The sequence below is a fragment of the Peromyscus californicus genome, unplaced genomic scaffold (genome assembly GCF_007827085.1).
Source record: "Peromyscus californicus insignis strain IS unplaced genomic scaffold, ASM782708v3 Scaffold_12__1_contigs__length_115047231, whole genome shotgun sequence".
In the NCBI taxonomy this organism is placed as follows: domain Eukaryota; kingdom Metazoa; phylum Chordata; class Mammalia; order Rodentia; family Cricetidae; genus Peromyscus; species Peromyscus californicus.
Genome location: NW_026294413.1, coordinates 6,062,523 through 6,087,411, shown reverse-complemented (window position 1 = coordinate 6,087,411; position 24,889 = coordinate 6,062,523). Strand labels below are relative to the sequence as shown.

Below are 24,889 nucleotides of genomic sequence, written 5' to 3'. Positions count from 1 at the left end.
AAATTTGTTAGGTCCCAAACTCTGGAACAAAGGACTGAAGTACCTATTTAACATACCAAAGAAGACCTAGGGCCAGGTTCTCCCAGCATCCCTCAGTCCCTACCTGTTACAGGGTATGGCTTGAATACTCAGCCTTCTACCCTGACAGCCTAGGGGTTGGGCCGCCCTTCCCTCAGAGGCCCTTCCCTATACAATCCAGCCATTCTCCTTACCCCCCCATCCACCCCCCTCTTTTTTTTTTTTTACCTTTTGCCCTCCTGGCTGCTGTACCTGGTCCCCCCCCTCTTCCCTCCCCTCATGTGGCTCAGTCTGGTCATGTCCACTCTGGACTCTCCCAGATATCTCGGCCTCTGGCTATGCTCTCTTCTCTCCTCTACCATACCTAGGAGCAGTTATGTCCTTCCTTTTTATTTCTTTTTTTTTTTTTTCATTCAAAATTTACCATAATTCATGAGTTCTTCCAAAGCACGAAGTAATACTACGGTATCAAAAGCACTGAATGATAAACCCACATTGTTTAATTATGTGTAAAACATTGCTGGTGTTTAGAGCGCGTTCAAAACAGAAGAAACAGCTAAACCAAAGGCTAACAGTAATTTGAACTCGATCTTGTTCAAGTTCTATCTCTTTGAAAGAAACAGGCACAGTAAGGAAACCCAAACGGCAGCTCCAGTGGGTGAAAAAGGGGAAAGTTTACTCCAAACTGCCAAGTTGTCTCTTGGGAAAGTACAAAGTAAATACTGAAGACTGAGCAAGAAATGGGCTATGGTTTTATATCGAAGCATTTGAAGGACACACCAGTACATAACCGGCCTAGGGCAGGTTAGAGCCTGGAAACGTGGAAGCCTTCCACAGCTAGCCAACCTACCCCAATAAAAGAGAGGAGTGATTCTGAAAGTTTCCTTGGAGAGACTAGGAAGGGGCTAGGGGCTTTAAAAGAGTGCCGCCCAGACCCGCTGGGAGACTCGGATGGCTCCTGCTTGCATCTCTGACTCATTGGAATAACTCAGAAGTGCCAGGTCCCCCAAGAAATTCCTTTTCCCAAGATGGGGCATCTAGACAGAAGCAGCATCCCCTACGGGGCTTGAAGCTATTTCCTCCTTGCTAAGAGGGCCACAGGACTCTTCCATTAGCACGTCAAGGCCGACGCCAGCCTCTCTCAGTCCCTGCTCGCTCACAGGCCCCCTTCCTCCCAGGTACCCGTTCCCGTACGACCCAGGAGACACGTGCCCACCCCACCCCACCCCCCGCCACGTTCGCGCTCCTCGGCTTCGCCCGGAGACAACCTCGGCTGTTTGGAATAAACTTTTGCCCTTCACCCGCGGAGAGCGGCTACGTGGGTTCCTTCAGTTGGCCCGTGTCATTGAAGAAGTCAATGCCAGGCGGCCCCGACGTCCCCGGGGACTTCCTGGGGCCGTGTGTGCCTTTCCAGCGCGGCCGGCGGCCGCACCTTCCTTCCCAGCCCCACCCGGGCGGCCCCGGGATCGCTCTTGCCAACCGGGCCGCCAGGCCGGCCCCAGAGCGTCCTCGCGGCCTGCGCATGCGGGCTGGGCGGCCGCAGCCCGGCCTCCCCAGCCGCTTCCCCCCCGGCCCTGGGTGACGGTTTGGAGCCCGCTGACAGCTCCACGACCTGCGGACGCAGCCTCGTCTTGTGCTTCCACGTTACCCTATCAGAGCCGGGGCGGGGCGTCAGCCTCCTCAGCCAATCGGCGCCAACCACGACCCAGGCGAGCCGGGCCGCGCCGCGGCCAGGGGGAAGGCGATTGGGCGGCGGCGGCGCTCGGGGCGTGGCGTCTCCGGGCCCCGCCCACCGCTGTTTTCCGCCGCCGGGCGCCAGCCGCCGCCGAGGCCCGAGTGACTGGAGTCACCGAGCGGACGGCGGGCGCTGGGCTGCGGGCTGTGCGCCGCGCGGGCTGCTGGGCCGCGCACCTTCCTGCTCTTCGGCCTCGGCGCCCTCGGACATGGTGGCCCCCGGCTCGGTGGGCAGCCGGCTGGGCGCGGTGTTCCCGTTCCTGCTGGTCCTGGTGGACCTGCAGTACGAAGGTGAGTCCCGCCCTGCCCCGGGGCGGGCTTGGGGTCCTGGGGCCGGCCGGCCGGGAGCGGCGCTCCGGGGCGCGAGGCTGGGCGCCGGGCTGGCCCACACGGGCGGAGGCCCGGCCCGAGCCGAGCAGAGGGGGCCGGGCGGGCCGCGAGGCCGGGACGGCGGCCTGGGACGCCGCCGGGAGCCCGGCGCCCCGGCGGGGAGGAAGGATAACGGCGGCTCGCACCGGACAGGTCCGGCTGGCAGGAGTCGGGGGTGCGGACGGAGCGGGGGAGCCAGAGGCCGGCGAGGGCCGGTCCAGAGTGAGTCCCGTCCCCTGAGCACCCCGCGTCGGGTGCACAACTTAGGCTGGTGCCTGGAGAAGTCCGCGCTGGGCTTGCGGCTCCCAGCTCCTAAGTTGCCGGGCTCTGAGTGTGTGGTTTACAGTTCCCAGCATGGCGTCATTCAACTTTTTCTTTTTTTCCTCTTCATGCTGGTGCTACTTTTTCTAGTCCTCGGTGTGTGTGTGTGTGTGTGTGTGTGTGTGTGTGTGTGTGTGTGTGTGTGTGTGTGTGTGTGTGTGTGTGTGTGTGTGTGTGTGTGTGTGTGTGTGTAGTGGTGGTGGTGGGGTCTTCTTAAAAAGATAGGAGCGCTCACATTTCAGCCTGGCCTCCAGACTGGAATGTTGGCTACTCCCAACAGAATAGCAAAACAAGAGGCCTGTCCCATCTTGGCTGTAAGCGGGGAGGACTTAGAAGCCCCAAATGCCCATTGAATAATGCTTCCCAGCTTGGTTACTGTGCTGTAGTGACATATCTGTCCTGGGCACTGATCCCGTACTCATTCCCAAAACGCAGGTCGTGGGGCAGGAGGGGATAGTTGTTAAGGAAAGTGAACAGTTGAATATTCCAAGGGGGTGAGGTGGGGATTGAGGAACTGAAATTGGGGATAGTTCATGGTGAAACCCTCATAAAGGTGCATGTGGATTTCTTTCTTTGTTAAAAAGTCATACTATGTAGTTTTTACATCTCCATTAAAGGTAGGATTGTTTGTTTTGGCTTCTTGATGACCATATGTTCTTTGTACCTCAAATCAGATTTTGTGCTGTGACAGTACTGAGATCAAAAATTTGACATTGAAACCAGCCGCAAAGTGGAGGGGACTGGAATATTTGAAGGCCTGGACCACTTTAATATATAGGTCATTTTATTCTAATTCTCTCGAATTTTCTAATTCGTTCTATCCTTTCACTAATCATGCTCAGTTATTATTAATGTCTTGGATATTTAAGAGAAGGGTGTCTGTTATGTTTAGAATCTATTTTTTTCATTACAGACATGCTTTTGTTTGTTTTACCTTTTCCAGTAGTTTGTGGATCAGTCACCTCTTTCAAATTACTATTCTCTGTATGATTCCTAAGACTTTTAGCACTTCATTTATCTACTGTGGTATTTCTGTAAGAAAAACTTTGAATTTTTCTGTCTGGGAAGCACTCACTAATGGCTCCTCTCAGGGGAAAGCCGGAGTGTTGCTTTTTCAGGAGTATTACCTGTGTAAAATAGCAGGTGATGGAGAGGGAAAGAGCCTTTTTGTAAGCCAGCTCTTATTCCGTGAAGATTTGTGATAGTCTGTTTTACACACGTGGGAACTGGTGTTCTAAGAGCTTAATGAAAACTTATCTTGGGGCTGGAGCGATGGTAAGAGTGCTTGATGGTCCTGCAGAAGACAGCTGGGTTCCCAGCACCACATCAGGCTGCTCACATTGTAATTCCAACTCCCGGTGTCCCCTTCTGGTTCCACAGGGACTGAACACACACACACACACACACACACACACACACACACACACACACACACACACACACACACAAGTAAATAAAATCTTTAAAAATAAACTTTACCTTCTGTATGAACTGGACACAGGAAAATTATTGATAGCATCGTTTTCAAGCATTTCTAAGTTGTGGCAGCTGAGAAAAATAAGCATTTTAAGTTACCAATAGAAAGTGGCCGGACGGTGGTGGCGCACGCCTTTAATCCCAGCACTCGGGAGGGCAGAGCCAGGCGGATCTCTGTGAGTTCAAGGCCAGCCTGGTCTCCAAAGCGAGTTCCAGGAAAGGCGCAAAGCTGCACAGAGAAACCCTGTCTCGAAAAACAAAACAAAACAAAAAAAAAAAAAAAAAAAAGAAAGTGACAGGAAGGTGGTTTCCTGGCAGGTTCAGTACAATGTTTCTTCCCAGGTGTGCTGGCTCATATTTGTGATCTCAGCACTCAAGAGGCTGAGGCAGGAGGATTGTCATGAATTTAAGACCAGCCTGAGTTATATATCATGAGTTCTAGGCCAGTCTGAGCTACAGTGTGATATTTTGTCCAAAAAAAAAAGGAAGAAAAAGAAAACATGCTGTCTCCCCCAAAACAGTGGTCCTCCAGCTGTATATCAGAATCTCACGTGGAGGATTTTTAAGAGTTCTAGGAACACTTACAGAACTTCTGATTTGGTAGGTCTTGGTGGAACCTGAAAATTTGCATTTCTAAAAGGATCCCAGATGACCACATTTTGAGAGCCACTGGTGTACTAATTATATGTAGGAATTAAATCAGGGGTCTGCTATTTATTAGACTCTAGAGTTGGTGATAGAGTTATCAAGGCAAAGTAGCCAACGATCGGCTTACATTTTCTTGAATAAGTTTTATCTGGGTTCATTAACTTCAGCTTTGAGGGAGGCATGCAGGTCAAGTGGTGCCATACTGCACTTAAGACTTGGAGAGAGTTTCATGTGAACAGGGAATGTGAAGCACAGTTTCATACTATAGATAATATTATTAATGATTAGCCTAACTGATTTGTTTTTGTTTTTTTTCTGACTTAAAAATACCCCTTTAAACTAGGTTTTCTCTTGTAATCCATAGAAGGAGAGCACATATCATGAATTGAAAGACTGACTCTTAGCATTCTCTTCCTAAGAGCCTTTGAAAAGAAATCTAGAGCATTAAAAATATAATTTTTGAGTAGAAAGAAAATTTTAGGGACTAGAGAGGTGGCTCAGTGGTTAGAGTGCTGGCTGCCCTTGCAGAGGGTGGGACTTCAACCACTTGTAACTCCTCCTCCAGGGAGTTGAGGCGCTGGAGTGGAAACTGTCTGTTTCTTACACAGAGATAGATAGATAGATAGATAGATAGAGAGAACATTAGTATCTACTTTAGCATTCTCACAGTACAAATAAGATATTTCAGTTTGTTGCTATGACTTATTTAGTGGTTTGAGTATGAGTACAGACTGAAAAAACTAACATTTTATGTTGCCATAGCTTTATCTTTATTTTCTTGAATTGTATCAGGAACTCATTTTTTTAATTCCACTGAATTAATCTGATTAATCCATATATTTTGGCCATCATGGGAAAAGACTCGAAAATCTATTCATACAAAAGGTTGAGATATGTTTTACTTAAACTGATAAATTGAGTGTATTTTACCTTTTGTAGAATCTCTGATACAAGTTAAATGTGAAGAGAATTTTTTAAATGAATGATTTTAAACAGTTTATATAATCAGATGGTTTGAATTATTCAGCAAGCTAGATTATAGAGTTAGTAGTGTTTGAGTTCATCTCTCCAGCCAGCCTTTGCTGAGAGAATGCCTGGAGTTGGCTGAGATGAGAGCGGCCTAGGACTGCTCTCCATTATTCCGACAACACAGTGAATGCCTGGAGTTGCAGTTGCTTCCATTCTTTTGGACAAGGTGGTTCTGAGATGAGATCCCTGGAGGAGTAAGGTTTATTTTCCATGTGAAGTTAATTGTGGTTAAGTTTAGTTTCTCTTTTAATTAATTGATTGGTTGATTGATTTTTGTCTGTCTGTGTGTGTTATTTTGATTTGTTTTTGTGTTTTGTTTTGTTTGACAGTCTCACTCTGGAGCCCAGGCTGGTCTGGATGGACTCTGGAATTTGATATGTAGATCACAATGGGCCCAAACTTGTGATGATCCTCTCACCTCTGCCTTCTGAGTGTTGGGATTACGAGCATGCCCCATCACACCTGCCTTCTTTTGAGTTATTAATCAGCAACTTACCCCTGTTTATGTAGAAATATCCCAGGGAAACTGTAGCTAGAGTTTTCCTGCCTGGCCCACAGTCAGGACAAATCTCTATCACCTGCCAGTCCCACAGTCGCTCAGACCCGACCAAGTAAACACAGAGACTTATATTGGTTACAAACTGTATGGCCGTGGCAGGCTTCTTGCTAACTGTTCTTACAGCTTAAATTAATCCATCTCCATTAATCTATACCTTGCCACATGGCTCGTGGCTTACCGGCATCTTCACATGCTGTTTGTCATCTTGGCGGCTGGCAGTGTCTCTCTGACTCAGCCTTCCACTTCCCAGCTTTATTCTCCTCCTTGTCCCGCCTACACTTCCTGCCTAGCCAACGGCCAATCAGTGTTTTAATTATTGACTAATCAGCAACACATTTGACATACAGAACATCCCACAGCACTTCCCCCATTTTTTTTTTTTTTTTTTTTGAAAACGGAAGGTTTTAACCTTAACAAAGTAAAATTACATATAATTTGGGAATTTGGGCGTAGCTTCTCTTACTACTTCCTGCTGGAGGGGGGCGCTGTATCTTATGGGGATACAAAGAAAATTTTAGGATTATGGAATAGTCCATGAGGGTGTGTTGTCTGAGCCAGTTGCCTTCAAATCGTTCTGGATGTTGGATCATCTGGGCCATGGTGTCATCGGAGACCTTTCAGGGGGTCTTGGCTGGTCAAACCTGATGTATCTTAATCTGGAACAAATCCATATCCTTTGGCTTTCTGTGGGAACAAAAGCAGAGTCTCCTTTCCAAAGTAACATATCCTTACATCCAAATTTTGAAGTCAAGGTACCTTTAAAATATACATATTGGCATAACTCAACAGCTTTTACAATCAAATGTTTTTCTGCAGTTAAAAGTCCCAAAGACAACACAATGCAGATTCTCTGTGTAATATCCATTTTTACGTGGCTTATTTTTTATACTACCTTTACTGTCTCTTTAAAGACTTTATTTATTTTATTTTTTTTAAAACTATGTTTCTATAACTCTATATATCATCTTTTTTGTCTCTTTCAAGCCTACGTATCTTTTACACACATTGTAAACTATTACATCTGAATCTGTCTTATTGTGAATCTATTGCCTTAAACTGCAGCAGCTGTGGCTGCTGGCTCCACCCACCTCAGCTTCCCAACATGGCCATGGTTTACCGCCAGCTCTGGGAGCTATCGTGGGTCTATGCTTTTAGCCAAGCAGCATGTAGCCCAGAAACCTCCCCTTTTGCTCTGCACCAGCAAAGGCTAAATCCACTATGCAGCTCAAAGTGCCACTTGCAAAGGCCTCATTCCCGCCATAGGCAGGTCGAGCACGCACGCTAGGAACCCACCAGTAGCTCAAACCAGCAGCTGCCGCTCATTTGAGAGAGACAATTAGGAACTGCTTTTAGCTCCGTTTTAGAATCTTTTCTCAGGTTTTTAGGTGGAAACTCTTGCCCCACGTTGGGCGCCATTTGTTGCTAGAGTTTTCCTGCCTGGCCCACAGTCAGGACAAATCTCTATCACCTGCCAGTCCCACAGTCGCTCAGACCCGACCAAGTAAACACAGAGACTTATATTGGTTACAAACTGTATGGCCGTGGCAGGCTTCTTGCTAACTGTTCTTACAGCTTAAATTAATCCATCTCCATTAATCTATACCTTGCCACATGGCTCGTGGCTTACCGGCATCTTCACATGCTGTTTGTCATCGTGGCGGCTGGCAGTGTCTCTCTGACTCAGCCTTCCACTTCCCAGCTTTATTCTCCTCCTTGTCCCGCCTACACTTCCTGCCTAGCCAACGGCCAATCAGTGTTTTAATTATTGACTAATCAGCAACACATTTGACATACAGAACATCCCACAGCAGGAAACCTAGTCACCTGCCCTTCAGAACTCATACGTTTATTTTCAACCATAAGTTTATTTTTCTGTCCATGTCTTTAGAAACTGGCTCTTTTAAAAATAAATATGATGGGTTTGTTGCTTGGAGTTTTGGAATCAGCAAAGGTTATGATATATGGCTCTGTGATGAGGTATATATGGTATAACATTAATTGTCTACCTTAGAGTTCACAGAATAGGGCACTTAAGACATGCATTTGGGAAGTATCAATATCTTATCTATTTTCTCCAAGTGTAATTGCCCGTTACTGCGGCCACTGTATTACAGATCCTCTTCCGTTTCTCTGCTCTTGTGTTCTTTGGCTCTCCTTACCTGGCATACCTCCAAACCCATGAAGTTCAAGCTTGGCATCTTGTTTGTTGTACATAAGAGCTAAACACAGATGGAGAAGAACAACTGTTAGTTAGTTTACTGTTAGTCTCATTCTAGACACACAGTCTTGATCTCAACTGCACACACAATGTTGCTAATATTCTTACAGTTCTTCAGTATGTCTGTTCTTGAAAAATGTTATTTTAAACTCTTTCCCTTAAATAGCCAAGTCCAGTTTAAATTCTCCTTCTCTCACTCCCTGACCTTATTCTTAACAACAACAGAACCGGGGGCGGGGGGGGGGGGGGGGGGAGAGCGGAGAGTTGGGCTGTGTGATAGCACATGTGTGGAGGCCAGAGGAAAACTTCTAGGAGGTGGTTCTCGTCTTCTTCCACATGGTGTGGGCTCCAGAATCAAGTTCAAGTCCACCAGGCTTGGTGGCAAAGCTTTACCCACTGAGCCAGCCTGAAGACCTCCACTTGCCTCATTCTTTTAGATAGTATTTTGTTGAAGATGAGAGCAAAATAGGACTGCTTTATTTCCACAACACAATTACCTAGTTTATCTACATCTCTGTCCATATTGCTACCCAGTCTAAGTATTTTCAGCTTGATTGTAGTTTTGATTATGAGAAGTCCTACATCACTTGATAACCTGTGTTGGTCTTTAAAAATAGAAGTTGTTCAGGCTGGTTATGAACTTGCTGTGTTTTCCAGGCAGGCTTCAAACTCAGTGTCCTGTCTTAGATTCTCTTCTGTTGGGATTCTAGGCATGTGAAAAGGCCTTCTTGAATCCTCACACTGACGAAAGGCTGACTGCTGTGGCTCACATGGCAAAGGTCTAAGGGCAAAAGGACCAGCTTCTTCCCTGTAGCCTTTGATGAGGCACTAGTACATGTCTGACAGCACAGACTAATGACTTACTTCCCAAATGTTGCAATCCCACCACAGTGAATTAAGTTTACACCAGTGAATTTCAGGGATAGTCAGAGCAAGTGTTCCTCTCCCTGGTCATCACTTCCTTCCCCTCCACTAGATGGCTCCCCTTAGCAGCACTCCAACATACCTTTGTACCTTAACTGTTCTCTAATATTAATCATTTGTCCCTGAAGCTACTGGATTATATATTTTGGTTCTCTTGGTAACAGAATTTTATTTATTTATTTGAGAGACTTTATGTATTTTTATTTTATGTGTATGGATGTTTTGCCTGCATATACGTATGTCTATGTACCGTGTACATATCTTGTACCCACAGAGGTCAGAAGAAGAGTTACATCCCTTGGAACTGGAGGTGATTGTGAACCATCATGTAGGTGCTGGTCCTCTGCAAGAGCAAAAAGTAGTCAGGAGCAACTGCTCTTAACTCCTGAGCCATTTCTCAACCTTAGTAACACAGTTTTAAAGAGTGATTGGTAGTATTTATTCTGCTTTTTTTCTTATACATTATTTTAGCAACAATCATAAACATTTACATATCTGTCTCTTATTTGCTTCCACCATTTTGTTTCACCCCAGTCTTCCCTCATGAAGCTTATATCAGCTTTCTTGACTTCTAAATGGCTGACGACCCATTTCTGATTAAGGGTTTGGTTTTTTTTCCCCACAGTCTTGAGTGAATGACATGATTAGTTATTCCATTTCCCCCACTCTTCCTGTTTTCATTGTTGAACCATGATTGATAGTTATCTAGGAGAAACCTGTTGAGTGCTGATTTGGAAATTGCATGGTATTTAGTTGCTTTGTCTCTTGGAGAATAGTACTCACATAGTGTGCAGCAATGGAATAAAACTTGTGGCTCAAAATAGAGTTTAGATGTTGCAAGACAGCCAACAATCTACAAGTGAGGCGGCTACTTATTTTGTCCTGTTATTATCGGGGTGAAAACTTGATTGATCAGAGAAGAGGGGGAGAAGTGACCAATGACCTCTCTCTTTCCTTCTGAGATCCAAAAAGGGCCTGCAGATCTTTCTAAGTCCCTTCCTACTACTTCCTGTGTCTCTCTATATGTCCTGTCTCCTCCAAAAAAACCTCTGTGGCTAATTCTGGTCAGCTAGTAGCTAGCTCCATCCTCTGATTCAAGGTAAACTTTATTGGCAGTCTCAGGAGTGTCAGAGTGTGATCAAAATATCCCCTAACATATAAAGTAACCTTTTTTTTTTTTTTTTGACATTAGTGCCTGAGCAGTTTGATTTGATAATTGTATGTGTTCTAGACTGTTATTCTGAAGACTTGTAATATATTCAAGTAGGAAGGCCAATAATTCCTTTAATAAATATTCAGTGTTCACCGTCTGTAATTTACTGAACTCTGATGTAAGGGGAAAAGTGACAGAGTCTGCTCTCAGACTTGATTCATTAGTGCTGGGATAAGGGTGGGAATCAAAGTTGTGAGAGACAGGTTAAACTGAAAAGCAGTATGTTGATGGTGGTACTACAAAGCAGATGTGCATTTGTGAGTGTGGGAATGCAAAGTATGGTAGGAGGTAGAAGGACAGGTAGGCAGCAAAGGTTCGCCGAGGAGCCAGCATTTGTGGGCAGGATCTGTTTTGTCTGTTTGCTTGTTCCTGTGGTGTTGAGGATAGAACCCAGCACCTTTCACCATTAAGCTACATCCCTAGTCCAGGGACAGCATCTTGATGAGTGACTAAGAATTTCCTAGGTGAGTAGTTGGGGAAGGCTGTTCCATGGAACAGCAAATATAAAAGCATGAGGCATGAGGACATAACATATTTAGGGAAGTATAACCAATTCATTTTGCTATAAGAGTAGAAAGTAGGTAGTAGAGGAGAGGTGGATGATTAAGAGCCTGGAGCAGTATCAGGGAACGTAGGCCTGAAGTGTGCTATCTGCCTTTAAACTTGAAAGGATCTGGTAGTATGAAAATATTGCAGATAAAATATTGTTTTAGAAGAAAGGTTGTAGCATGGACTCAGGATTTGGAGGAAGGTTAAGATAGGATTTGGAGACCTTTGGGGAGTAAAAGGGATCATCACTCCCCAACTCTTAGACTATGGCATGTTCTATTGTAGAAATGTGACTGAAGTACACCAAAGGAATAATAATTTTCTCTGCATTGTTAGAGGGTGGATCATGGGAATTTTCATAGAGATAGTGGTGTTATAACCAAATAGAAATTTGATTGAATAAAATTATAAATACAGATCAAAATTTGATTCGGAAGGAACAGATAAATGCAAAATGTGTCTTTCAAATGTGCTTAGACTTGTTCAGGTGGTATGGCCATAACTAAATGCTTCTTTCAATCCTAGAAAGCAAATGGAATTTAATTGGAAGAGTATCTCAATATTTGGGGGGAGAGTGTGCTATCATGTGACATAGCAGTTCAGAGAACATTACAAATGCATTCTTCGCTCCCACTGAACTTTAGAATCAACCTACAATGTTGAAATAGTGCTAAATGAGAAGGATCATACATTTTGTGGAAAATAAAGATGGGCTTTGGAATCTATTTGGAAATAGATTGTTTGGAAGTCATTCTGCACTTGATCTTAGCCAAAAGGCCGAGAAGCGATTGGAAGTCATTCTGAATCTTTGGGTAGAACTGACAATTTATATGAGCCTCAGGTTTTTGTTTTTTAATTAGTTATAAAAGTATCAAAGAAAATTTTAGACTTTTCAATGAACTAGACACACAGAAGTATCTAGCACACGGCCAGTTTTTAGTTCTTCACATGTTATTTTTCCTTCTTGACCATTGATATGGATGGATCAGGAAATATTTTCCTTTTTTTTGGAGACAGACTCTTGATGTATAGCCCAAGAGGGCCTTGAACTCATGGCAGTCCCCCTGACTCAGCCATCCAAGTGCTGGGATTACAAGTATGCACCATTATGCCTGGTTTCATTTTCCTGGGTTTATCTCAGACTTTAACTCTTCTTATTTGAGAAATTGAGAACATTGATTTGGTTGTGTCTCTGAGAAAATGTAAAAAGGAAATGTTTGAAATCTTCACGCTGTTTCAAAGATTCCTCTCCCTGATGACACCAGGATACTGATCAACATGTCCCGAACATTGTCCTCACTGTTCACGTTAGTGTTCTAATTTGGAGACGGAAGGCAGGGTTGTTCTGTAGCTCAGTCACAGTGCTTTGACCCTTCTTTGACCACTGGTTCATTTCCTAGTAGAATTCTACCACAGTTTTTGTGCATGTCATTCTCCTGAATTAATGATGTGTAATCTTCTTTATTTTATATAGGAAGTACAAATGCTGTGGGCACAATTTATATTAGAAATTACCTTTTAAAGATACAAATTTATTGCCTGTGCCTATTTTCCTCTCTCCAACCCGATCCCTTTAAAGATTTAGAACAAACTATTTTGAGAAATTTTAGACAGTTTTAAGTTGGGGATGGTTTACTACACCCCTATGTATTCATCCTGCAGCTTCAACAATTACTAACTCATTCATTGCTGATCTTATTGTGTCTGTAATTATAGAATATTTTGAAACACATCAGAAATATTATTGTATCATCTATACATATTTAACTACATACAAAAGAAATAAAGACTAGGCTAGGGGGGAGTTTAGTGGTACAGTTGCCTAGTGTGTATGAGGACTGAGTTTGATCCCTAGGACTACACAACAGAGAAGACTTACCACTTTAAAAACTGTGTTACCCACATGCTTTGTATTAATTACCTGATCATTATTTTATACCTCAAAACTATAGTTCAGCAATGTTTCATGACTTTTAAACAATTCAAAATACTTATTTTCACTGGTGTATTTTTGGGAATGGTTGTGCATGTGCCCTGGTACCCCTCTCGTGGTCAGAGAACAACTTGTAGGAGCCAGTTTTCTCTTTCCAGGGATCAAACTTAGGTAACCACAGTTTGTGGCAAGTGCCTTTTACTCAAGTGAGCCACCTCATCAACGATTTACAACTGCAATAATTTTGAACAAAACATATTCCTGAGTTTACTTTGCTAATTTAAAAAATATAAATAGTGTATTAATATATTCTTGTTGGAAAAAGTGATCAGTACAACAAGATAGATTATCTTTTGAAAGCATATATGAAATCAGTCTACGTAATATATCCAACATACTGAGTTCACATCACTACAGTTCTTTCTAATTCATATCTGGCTCCAATCTGTCTTCCACACTGCAGCCAAAGTAATCTTTTAAAAATATAAATTAGACCTTCAGTTCTTGCTAAAGCCCATCCTAGAGGCTTCTTTCATTACTCACATGAACATCTAAAGTTCGTCGTTCCGGGGCTTGCAGTTTGATCTGGCTTGTGCATGTGCTCTGTCTGTCCCCACTTTTCTTACTGTCTGTAACCTCATCTGGTTTCCTTGGAGCTGAGCTTGGTCAGAGCAGGCTTGCTGCAGGTACTGTGGCCTGGATGTGATTGTGGCATGTGTCACTGAGCACCACTCTCCAGCCCTTGTTACTCTGGTTCTATCAGCCATGACTGACTTAGGGAGGCCTTACTGACATCTGTATTCATCACTCCTTTCCCCGGGCGCTTTCTCACCTCGCAGCAGATTGGCACTTAGGAAATTATCTTGTTTACTTCTTGTTCTCCATTGTGTCCTTGGTGCCACAGCTGGGTTGAAATAGATGTTGCAACCTTTTGAATCTGTAAGATTATTAGGTATATTCATTTTCAACAATTTTTAAAATGTGTGCTACTAATTTTGTTTTATTTTCTTTTTTAGTGTTAGGCTGTTTAAGAATTGGCCCTTAGAGCGAGGTGGTGGTGGCACTCAAGAGGCAGAGGCAGGCAGAGGCAGGAGGATCTCTATGAGTTCGAGGTCAGCCTGGTCTACAGAATGAGTTCCAGGATTGCCAAGGCTACACAGAGAAATTGTGTCTCAAAAACACAAAAAACAAAACAAAAATAATTGATTTCATGAACTTCTTTGTGTTTCAGAAGTACTCATTTCCAGTCTGAGTAATGACTTTGGAAGGGTGATTGCCTGGCTGTGGTCCTTGTGTTTGTTTGATCAGAGTTTGGAACACTCAGAATGCTTGGAGTCCATCCATGGCACAATTCAGAGAGTGCGTTTGAATGTGGTTTCTCAAAGTCCACTAAGCTAAGGTTCCTCGGGTTGCCAGGATATGAAATTCCTTACTTGTATATATGTGAAGCAACTATGTTAGGCAACTGCGTATATAAGGTACCAACCCAGTTACCATATGCCTCCTCTGTACTCCACAGCCCAGATTTGTATTCACTACATAAAGTCATAGTTTCTTTTCTTTGTCATTGCATATGCTATAGCTGTATGCGTCATATTCCAGTTAGATTTCTAGTCAGGTTGTTAGTGACTGTTTCAACACTTACCAATGATATATTCCTATAAGAATATTGTTCTTGACCCTATATAAGTAGCTACGTTGCTATAAAATCAGAAGGCCCACTGTACTTTTGGCGTTTTTGAAGGTCAAATAGGGAGAACAGAGATGAGTGTTCTAATTCTGTTTACACAGACACGCTGTATCAGATTGCTTATATGCTCTAGATAACTAGAAGAGAAGAAAAATGCTTTATAGTTTTTAAACACTGCAGACAGCTTCCTTAGATAAGGGGAAGCTGCTTCAAGTAAGGTTGATAAGAGTAGTTGCTGGAGAGTTTTCTCTCTGGGTCCCGCCAAGCCCCAGCAGTCCGACAGCCCACTTATAAAATAAACACACAGATGCTTATATTATTTAAACTGTTTGGCCTAATGGCTCAGGCTTCTTGTTAACTGTTCTTATATCTTAAATTAACCCATTTCTATTAATGTATACTTTGCCACGTGGCTTGTGGCTTACTGGTACCTTACATCTTCCTTGTCATGGTGGCGGCTGGCAGTGTCTCTCTGACTCAGCCTTCCACTTCCCAGAATTCTTCTCCTTGTCCCGCCTATATTTCCTCCTGCCTGGCTACTGGCCAATCAGTGTTTTATTTATTAACCAATCAGAGCAACACATTTGACATACATAACATCCCACAGCAAAGAGTCAATTTTGACTGCATCCAAACATATGTTCCCACTACAGAATACTAGGGTCCAGTTATTTATTTATCTGTGCCCCAGTGTTTACAGGAGAAACATGGTGAGACTTGATGGGACATTGGATTCAACTATAATTTTAATTTTGCAGTCCTCACAATTTTACAGCTGGTTTTAGCTAGACCAGCTTTGTGACTACTGAGGCACAGGAGTGGGGTGATTATTTTGGAGTTGTTATGGAAACTCCCAGGTTGACTTCAGCTGAGAATTAGTCCTGAGCTTGACATTCTTCTCAAATACTTCAGTGCATTGAAAAGAATCCATCCCTTATCCTAGTCCTTGTTTTCCTCATTTCTGCCATTATGGTCAAGTGTAGGGAAGGTACTTGGCCTTCTAAGATGTATCTGAGTACGTTGTTATGTTAGCCCATAGTGGTAGCGGAACCAATTCTAGTGCTTGAATTGATTACTAGCATTTCACTTCCCCCTGGCAAGTAGCTCTGTACTCACTCAGGGTCAAGGTATGAGCAAAAACCTCAAAGCACCTTTTTGTGGGTCTTTCTCCTTGAACATTTCCAGGGACAGTTTGGGCCCATTCAGGAAACAGCACATAGCAGTTTTAAAAGGAGGGATTGCTGAGGAGATGGCTCAGTTGGTATAGTGCTTGATGTACAAGTGTGAGGACCAGGGTGTGAAGAAAAAGTCGAGCAGGATGGTGTATACTTGTGATCTCTACACTAGGAATGCAGAGCAGGTGAATCTCTGGGTTTGTACACTAGCCAGCCTCGCCAGGTTAACCAAGCTTCCGGTTCAACGAGAGATCCTGTCTTCAAAAATAAGGTGGAGAGTAATTGAAGAGACTACTTGATGTCGACCCTCACACATGGTACAGATGCATACATAATATACACACCACATCAAAAATTTTTAGAGGGTGAGTTTAATAGAATCTTTTTTCTATAGTACGTCAGTAACTACAGATGTAAAAAAGAACAGTGAAACATATTCTAGGACTGAGAGACAATCTCAAGAGCTCTCTTCTCAGGACTAGGGTCAGACTTGATTGGTTGAGCTGTAGTTGTAGCTCAGGTTTGCTAACGGTGAGACCCTGAGACCAGCCAGAGTGGTCTACAGTTAACGGGAGAACAGAAACCAGCTGCACCAGGTGTGGATCAGCCCTTGTGGATCCGTTTTCTCCATGGACATGTGGACGACGCCGTGAGTTGTGAGGTTAGAACGTGAGTCGCACCAGGTGTGGATCAGCCCGCGTGGATCCGTTTTCTCCCTGGACATGTGGACGACGCCGTGAGTTGTGAGGTTAGAACGTGAGTCGCACCAGGTGTGGATCAGCCCGCGTGGATCCGTTTTCTCCATGGACATGTGGACGACGCCGTGAGTTGTGAGGTTAGAAGGTGACTGCGCAGTGCCCTTCCTGGGCCCAGGCTGCCGCATTGCTGCGGGCTGGGCATGTGGCTGGGGCAGAGCACCACACGTACTCACTCTGTAGCTGAAGCCAGAAAAACAAACAAACAGACAGGCACCAGCAAACAGAACCAGGAGGCATCCTTCCTGCGGTTCTCTCCAGCGCCCTTTCTAACGAACAACACTGTCCTCACTGTGAAGGAGGAATGCCTGAACACTCTAGTGCATTATGATGTCAGGACGACCGCTGAAGGAGGGATTCAGAGTAAGAGAGTTTATAGATGATTGGCCTACTTATTCAGATTATTCTACTTAAAATGTCTCACTAGCTCTATTTTTCACAGGGTAAAATTCAAAACAGGACATAACAAGACTTTCTAGTCTTTGATTTCATACTGCTTTATTCTGTGGCTCTGCTACAGTCATCCAGGTCTTCTTGTCATTTCTGGAGCATATCTGGACACCATGGACTTAAAGCCTTTGCCTTAGCTGCTGCTTCTTGGAAAGGCTCTTTTCCATGCCTGCATGATGGGTTGCTTACTTCCTCTAAGTTTTGCTCAGATGTCAGCTTTTCAAGGAAGGATGCTTTGGACCATTTATTTACTTCTATAAGAGGCCTCTTACTGTTGACCCTTTCACATCACTTGACTTACTCCACAGTAAGTTTTATCTGATTATGCAATTCACTGTTTATTATGTCTGTTTCCTCCCACTGTAATGTCTGGTACTGGGAGGATTCAAAGAGCAGGGCTCACTTATTCCAGATAACTAGAGCAGTGCCTGGTATGTTGTAGGTGCTCAGTAAATACTTGGATATCATAGCAGACTGTCTGATAGTCATTCATTAAGGTGAAGTTCTAGCTTAGTGAAGCAGTTCTTTTTAAAAAAATGTGTGGTCTGTGCCCGTGTTCATAAGTGTGCATGAACATCATGTGTGCAGGTGCACATGCATGTGTGGTGGGTGTCTGTATGTATGTGTACTCATGTGTGGGCATGTGTGTTCATGTGCATGTGGGAGCCAGGTTAGTATCAGGTGTCTTCCTTAACCATGCTTCTTCAGTTTTCATTTACTGAGGCTGAGTCTTCCTGAATCTAGAGCCTTCAGTTTGGTTTGCTAGCTGGCCATTGTGGTGGTATTGTGTTCCCCAAAATATTGTGCACTCTAATAAACTTATCTGGGGTCAGAGAACAGAACAGCCACAATATTAAACATAGAGGTTAGGCAGTGGTAGCACACGCCTTTAATCCTAGCATTCCAGAGGCAGAGATCTACCTGAATCTCTGTGAGTTCAAGGCCACACTGGAAACAGCCAAGCATGGTGACTCACACCTTTAATCCCAGGAAGTGATGGCAGGAAGCAGAAAGTTATATAAGGCGTGAGGATGAGGAACTATAGCCTGGTTAAGCTTTTAGACTTTTGAGCAGCACAGTTCAGCTGAGAGGCATCCAGTCTGAGGAAACAGGATCAGCTGAGGAATTGGCAAGGTGAGGTGGCTGTGGCTTGTTCTGCTTCTCTGATCTTCCAGCATTCACCCCAATACCTGGCTCCAGGTTTGTTTTTATTAATAAGACCTTTAAGATTCGTGCTACAGGCCATCTTGCCCTGAGGTCCTATTTCTGCATTGGACTGCCATGCCCTCCTGGCATGTCTGTGGGTGCTGGGAATCCATATCTGGTCTTCATGCTTACATAACAAGCATCTTATCAACTGAGCCATCTTCCCAGCTTTAGCAAAGGGAAGGAGTACTAATTGTTCCGAATAACTTTATCAATCTTGTAATCTACTTCTCTTTTATTTAGGCTGCTTTTATTCTTTGGGTTGGTTAAATTGAATATAGGTATATTTTGGGAGCTTTTTATACTCTATAAAATGAAACTTTTTTACTCTCTGTCATTTTCAGTTTCTGTGACTTTTCTCATTTTAGTAGATGACTGAGACAGATAAATGGTATCTTTAACTTTTTATTTATTAGGGTTAAATTTTGCTTAACCTAGTGGAAAGTTAACTCATTATTCTCTGTTACTTTTAGGTGCTGAATGTGGAGTAAATGCAGATGTGGAGAAACATCTTGAATTGGGAAAGAAATTACTTGCAGCTGGACAGCTGGCTGATGCTTTATCCCAGTTTCATGCTGCAGTAGGTCGGTACCCTAACCCTGACCACTCGCTCTCTCCCATTTTGGATAACACTTCAAGCATTATTACATGTTAAATAAACCATTGAACATATTTTCAGGATTCTGGGTGAGTTAGATTAATAAACACACAACACATGAATGCATATGTATCTGACAGAAGAAGTAACTGAAGAGGCTGGAGGGAAGGCTCAGTGGTTAAGAACATGTACTCCTCTTCCATAGGACCTAAGGTTAATTCCCAGCACCCAGTCTGTTGGCTTAAACCACCTGAAACTCCATCTCCAGGAGATCTGATACATCTGGCCTCAAGCACCTGTACTCACATGCGTGTACCTCCACAGACACACACACACATGCACACACACTCTTTAGAACAAATCTTTAAAAAAACAGAGGTCACTAAGGCTTATTCATATATGTATTAAGAATAACTCAAGATTTTGTCATTCTGAGAAACTCCATGCTGCAGTGAGCAGTAGTAATCCCAGAGACTCATAGAGAGTAAGGAACTGTTGAATGCTCAGCTGTAAGTGGAACTCCCTTATCCAGCCCCTCAGGAGCTCAGCTCCCTCAAGCTCAGGAATGTAAGGAAGATGGTGGAAAGAGTGTGAGAGGCAGAAGGAGTGGAGGGTTATTGGCATAAGACCTGTGCAAGATTGGGCCTGTCAGCATCCTGTCATGGAGTGGGAGGTGAAAGAACCATTTCTCCACCTACAGGCAGATTACCGGGGGGAGCATCATGAGGTGCCCTGTCTTTCTGAGTATTGAGGGGCATTTAATGGTTGCTAGGGGAGGGAGAGACATTTTCTTCAGTGCTATTTCCACTGGCTAAGGAGTCTATTCTCCTGTAAATAATCCCTTACCTAAACCAGGACCCTATAAACAACCCTTGTGAGACTCATTGGGCCACCAAAACAAACAAACAAACAGACAAGAAAGACATGAAACTAGAAGAGGGACCATGGGGAGATGAGAGAGCTCAGCAGGGACGGGAAGTAACAGGAACGAGTGAATGTTGTTGAATTTAGTAAAAATTCAACATATCCGTGTGGGAAAATGTCATAATGAAAGTCACCATTGTGTTTAGTCAACATCCAGTGAAAGCCAGAAGATTCTGGTGGAAACGTCGTCTGTCCCTAGCAAACCTCACCCAGTGTACTATGCTTTCCTTTGGTTGGGTTGTCAATGTCGTCATGCCTCTGATGATTTTTCAGAGTTGAGATTTTCTGGTTCACTGATTCTTCATTATTGGTCAGATTCCAGCTCCCCTATGGTTTTTCTTTGGGGTGACTCATATCTTTCTGTACCATCAGCTGTCACTGTGATGTCTAAAGAAAAGAGGTGACAGAATTAGAGCTTCTGAGGACCTAATGCATGTCCTCATTCTGTCTTTGAGACAGAATCTCAGTATGCAGTCTTTGCTAGCCTAGAACTCAAGTGGACCAAACTGGCCTTGAACTCCCAGAGCTCCTCCTGCCTCTGCCTTCTGAATGCTGGGATTAAACATGGTCTACAACCATGCCCAGCTCTACAGCATCTTTCTGTAAGTTACTGCCTACATTTTAACCTAGGTCTTTTGACACAGACTTTTCTGAGGTCCTCATTTATTTCTCACCTTGATTTGTGGTGCAGAGTGGTTTAGTCAACACCTGACAAGTAAAGAGGCAGTTTATTTTTCAATAAAATACAGCGTGTGATAATGTGACAAGCTTTAAATGGGCTTTGGGTGTATGAACTCAGGTCCTTGTATTTGTGTGGCGGTGGTTTACCCACTGAACCACCCACCCCGCCGTAATTGCTATTTTTAAGATGAAGTGAAAGGAAGTAAGGTACCATGCAAGTGACCCCAGAGCTCTAAGCAAGGTGATTCTTTTCATTTCTATGTTGAACCATTGTCATTTGATGCTCTGAGGGCATAGGTAGAAGCAAACTCAGTTTCAACTTCTGTACTTACCCAACATACAATACTTTTTTGACTTCCGTCTACCCATATGTATAGAGACTTCTTCCTGTTGAGTAGTCCTAAAGGTTCTCTTTGGGTTTGAGTTAGGTTCAGTTGAATTCTGACACTGTATGCTTAGATGTAGCAGCCTAAAAACCCATAGGTTTGGAGCAAAACTGCTGCCCACTTTAGATGCCAGTCCGAAGTCCCAGATCTACCAGGTATAAATCAGGGGTCCCATGAACCTCTTCTTAAGTTCAGTTAGTTTGGTAGAACGACCCTAAGAATTTCAGGAAGCATCTTTCCTGGGTTAGGATAGAGAGAAACATTACAGAGCATACAGACGCACATCCAGAGAGAGGGGGTACACAGGGCAAGGCGAAGGGGAAGACTGGGAGCTTTTGTATTCTTTCTGGGTGTACCACCCTTCAGGAACTGCCCTGTGTTCCACTGACCTAAGCACAGTGTCACTCGACTGTGTACCAAGCTCTTAATGCCATTGATTGATTGATTGATTGATTGTTTTTGCAGAGAGGCTGTGTAACCCCTGGCTTGACTTGAGTTCGCTATATAAACTAGGCTGTCCTAAAACTCAGCCTGCCTCTGCCTCCCAAGTGCTGGGGTTAAAGTTGTGCACTATCATGCCTGTTTTGTAAACTGTAATTTTCTCAGCTGACTTCGTCAGAAATAAATTACAAGAGCTAATGTTTATTACTTTAATTTTCAGATGGCGACCCTGATAACTATATTGCATACTACAGGCGAGCTACTGTCTTCTTAGCGATGGGAAAATCCAAAGCAGCACTGCCTGATTTAACTAAAGTGATTGAATTGAAGATGGATTTCACTGCAGTAAGTGTACCTAACTTGCTCAATGGGGAGCTTAAGGGAAATGGGAAGAGGCAATCTGTTTCCTGTAGTGAGTATTGGCACCATAGGCATCACTGGAGGACATGGACACTGTCCTGGGTGGAGTGGCAAATGAGAAATTCAGACTTCTCATGCTTGCTCTTCACAGTGGCCCATTACTCTAGTTCCAGCCAGTGAGGAGGCGAAGGCAGGAGAGTCCCTTGAGCTCAGGGTCCTGAGGTCTGCCATAGCCAGATTTTGTCTCAGTAACAACGGCAATAACAGCAGAGTTCTTGGAATTAGCAGTCTGTATGGAGGCTGGGCATGGCTGTGTATGCCTTTAATCCCAGTACATGGTAGGCAGAGGTCTGTAGGAGGCAGAGGCATGCGTATGTCTGAGTTCGAGGATAGCCTGGTCTACATAATGAGTTCCAGGATAGTCAGGGCTCTGTAGAGGGCCCGCCTCAACAAAACAAAAGAAGGTTTGTATGGAAGAGTAACAGAGGGTAGATTAGGTGATGGTTTTCAGAAGCTTGACAGTAGTTTAGAAAGATAAATCTGTATGAAGGATGGAATGTAGGACACGATGGGAGAGAGACCTGAGGCTGAAAGGACAGGATTTCTGCAGACTGACAGCATTTCCATTTCAATTGAGGCAGGAGGAGTGAAGAGAGTGGCCCATTTGGGGGCGGGGGTTGTGGAGTGCAAGCAGTGTTGATGTGCTTCTCCCTGGAGTCAGTCTACGCTTCGGAGGTACAGAAGCTTACAGTCTCCTAGCCTCAAGACTGGCACATCACTTTAGGGAGGTCACAGGTTGGACGGGGATACCTTTGGTGGTGCATAGTTTTATCAATGTGATGTCATAGCTAACCTAAACGACTTCAGAGAGATTCATTGTACTTCATGGTTTCAGAGCTTTCAGGATTCAGTGCACGGTCCTTGGCTCCGTGATTGTGGCCCTGTGATGAGATAGGCCCCCAGAGCAGTGGGAGCCTAGGGCAGAGGAAGTACTTAGTTCATGGCAAACAGGAAGCAGAGGAGAATATAGATTAGCCAGGATAAGATATGGTCCCCAACCCAAGGATACACCCCTTGTATCCTGCTTCCTTTAGGTAGGCCCCACCTCCTGAAGTTTTCACCAGTTCCCAAAGTGGCAGCACCAACTGAGGATCTCATATTCAACACGTGAACCTGTGTGGAATATTTCACATTTAAGACTGTCATCAGCAGAATGCATATATGGGCCATTCAGATTAACTAACTAATTAATTAATTAATTAATTTTGTGACCGTTATTTATAACTTGCTATATTCCCAAAAGGATTTGAGCCTATTGACTAGCTATGTAGTACACATTTGATTTGAAATATTGCTGTATTATTATTTTAAGATGGAATTTCCAACTGTTACATTTTTGTTGACTTTATTACTTGACACAGCTAAGTACAACCTTTCACAAAGGGTAAGTAACTCATTTTCTTAGCATTATGATTAGTCATTAGCTAGCTGAAATGGTCTGAATCGTCCTTTTTGTGTGTATTGATGTATTTAATAGAGGATTAGGGAAATTTTATGTTCTGTAAAAGTAGCACATAAATCAAGTGGAATGTCAGTGTGGTTTCCGTGTTTTAGAAGAAGTTAGTCATCAGAGAGAGGGATGCATTGAAGAGCTAGGACTATACATATTAGAAGAAGGACATCAGACATGAAGGAGGAAGAGACACTGTTGTTGTGGTTATAGTAAATATTTATTCTAAAGAGTTAATGAAAAGCAAACCTACTTCTGGAGCTTTGATAGTCTCACTGCAACTTCTAGTGGAAAAAAGGATGGTGTCAGAAAGTATTTTTTAAAATTAATATACAGCCTGGAAAGTTACTTGAAGGTAGAGCCCTGTATCACTTGCCTTTGTGGGTCTTTGTGTTTGATACCCAGCACATTTAAAACAAAGGTATATAATTATGTACCATACAATTTTTGTATTTTGAAGTATTCAATGAGTCTTAGTATATTTTTAGCTTGTACAATCATTGCCATTGTCTAGTTCCAGGACATTCTTATCACTCTCATAAGGAACCTTATATCTTAAACAAACAACCCCCCTCCCCCACCCCCCCAAAAAACCCCAAAACCAAGCCTTGTTTATGATTTCTTTGGGTTGAGCAAAATATGTTTTTAGAGAAAACATACTTTGATAAAAATTGTACACATTCTGAAGCTATAGGAATTGTCTCAGTGCTAAGTCAAACCAATATTGGAAAAATGAATATTAGTAACTTGATTACATTTTTAGTTTTATTCTTTATATTTAAAGAAAATTTAGAAATCCACAGTACTCAGGATAGCCCCTCTTTTACCTCCTAGGCAAGATTACAGAGAGGCCACTTACTACTCAAACAAGGAAAACTTGATGAAGCAGAAGATGATTTTAAGAAAGTGGTAAGTACCTAGCTCCAAGAGGATATTATTGAGAGACACGCAGAATTTATTATTTTTTTTGTAATAAGGTGTTTAATAGTAATTTTATAGCTAAAAAAGAAAAAATATATATAGGAATCATAGTTCTGGCATCAAAGAATCATATTAACAGAAGATAAAAATGCACACAATCAGTATATGTCTTTATTCATTTATAGGCTCACTTCGTTTAACTTAGCCTACATGAGAATCTAGAAAGGTCAGCTGAAACATGCTTCACAGTCTCTAAGTTGAAGCTTCTTGAGTACTTTGCACTTGTGACTCTTTGACTCAAAAGCTTTTGACATGATCCTGGGTATGTGTACATAAAATAGGCATACAAACAAACATCTACTGACAGTGAGTCGTGGATTTATTTTCAAACAGTTCTGTGGTGTCCATATCATTTCACCATGTACTCAAGAGGAAGGCAGATTTGTACACTTTGTGGTGGAGGTGCTTGCTTCCTTTACATAGAGAATGAACTCGTGGGGCTGAGAAGATGGTTCCAATGGGTAAAGTGCTTGTTGTCTAAGCACCCCTGTAAAAGCTTGGATGACATCCTACATGATCCCAGAGCTGGGAGAGCAGACAAAGGCTGATCTTAGGACCGACCTTCTGGCCAGCCAGTCTACATAACATGTAGTCAGTGTTTCCATCCAGTTTTCCTGCAAATAGCGTGGTTTCATTCTTTATGACCGAGTAATACTCCATTGTGTATGTATACCATTTATTTTTAATCTGTTCATCTATTGATCAGTATCTGTGCTGACTCTGTTGGCCTTTGTGAATAGT

At 43.3% G+C, this 24,889-nt stretch overlaps 1 protein-coding gene across 1 annotated transcript in view; it reads left to right on the top strand.

The window, feature by feature from the left end:
- The first annotated feature begins 1,816 nt into the window (after window positions 1–1,816).
- Window positions 1,817–24,889, top strand: part of Dnajc3 (DnaJ heat shock protein family (Hsp40) member C3) — a 44,821-nt gene continuing 21,748 nt past the window's right edge. Inside the window, exons 1-4 of the mRNA XM_052732467.1 lie at window positions 1,817–2,043; window positions 18,741–18,851; window positions 21,518–21,642; window positions 24,002–24,076. Of these exons, the coding sequence (XP_052588427.1) occupies window positions 1,962–2,043; window positions 18,741–18,851; window positions 21,518–21,642; window positions 24,002–24,076 (393 nt within the window). The 5' untranslated portion in view covers window positions 1,817–1,961. The remainder of the gene's footprint in view (window positions 2,044–18,740; window positions 18,852–21,517; window positions 21,643–24,001; window positions 24,077–24,889) is intronic.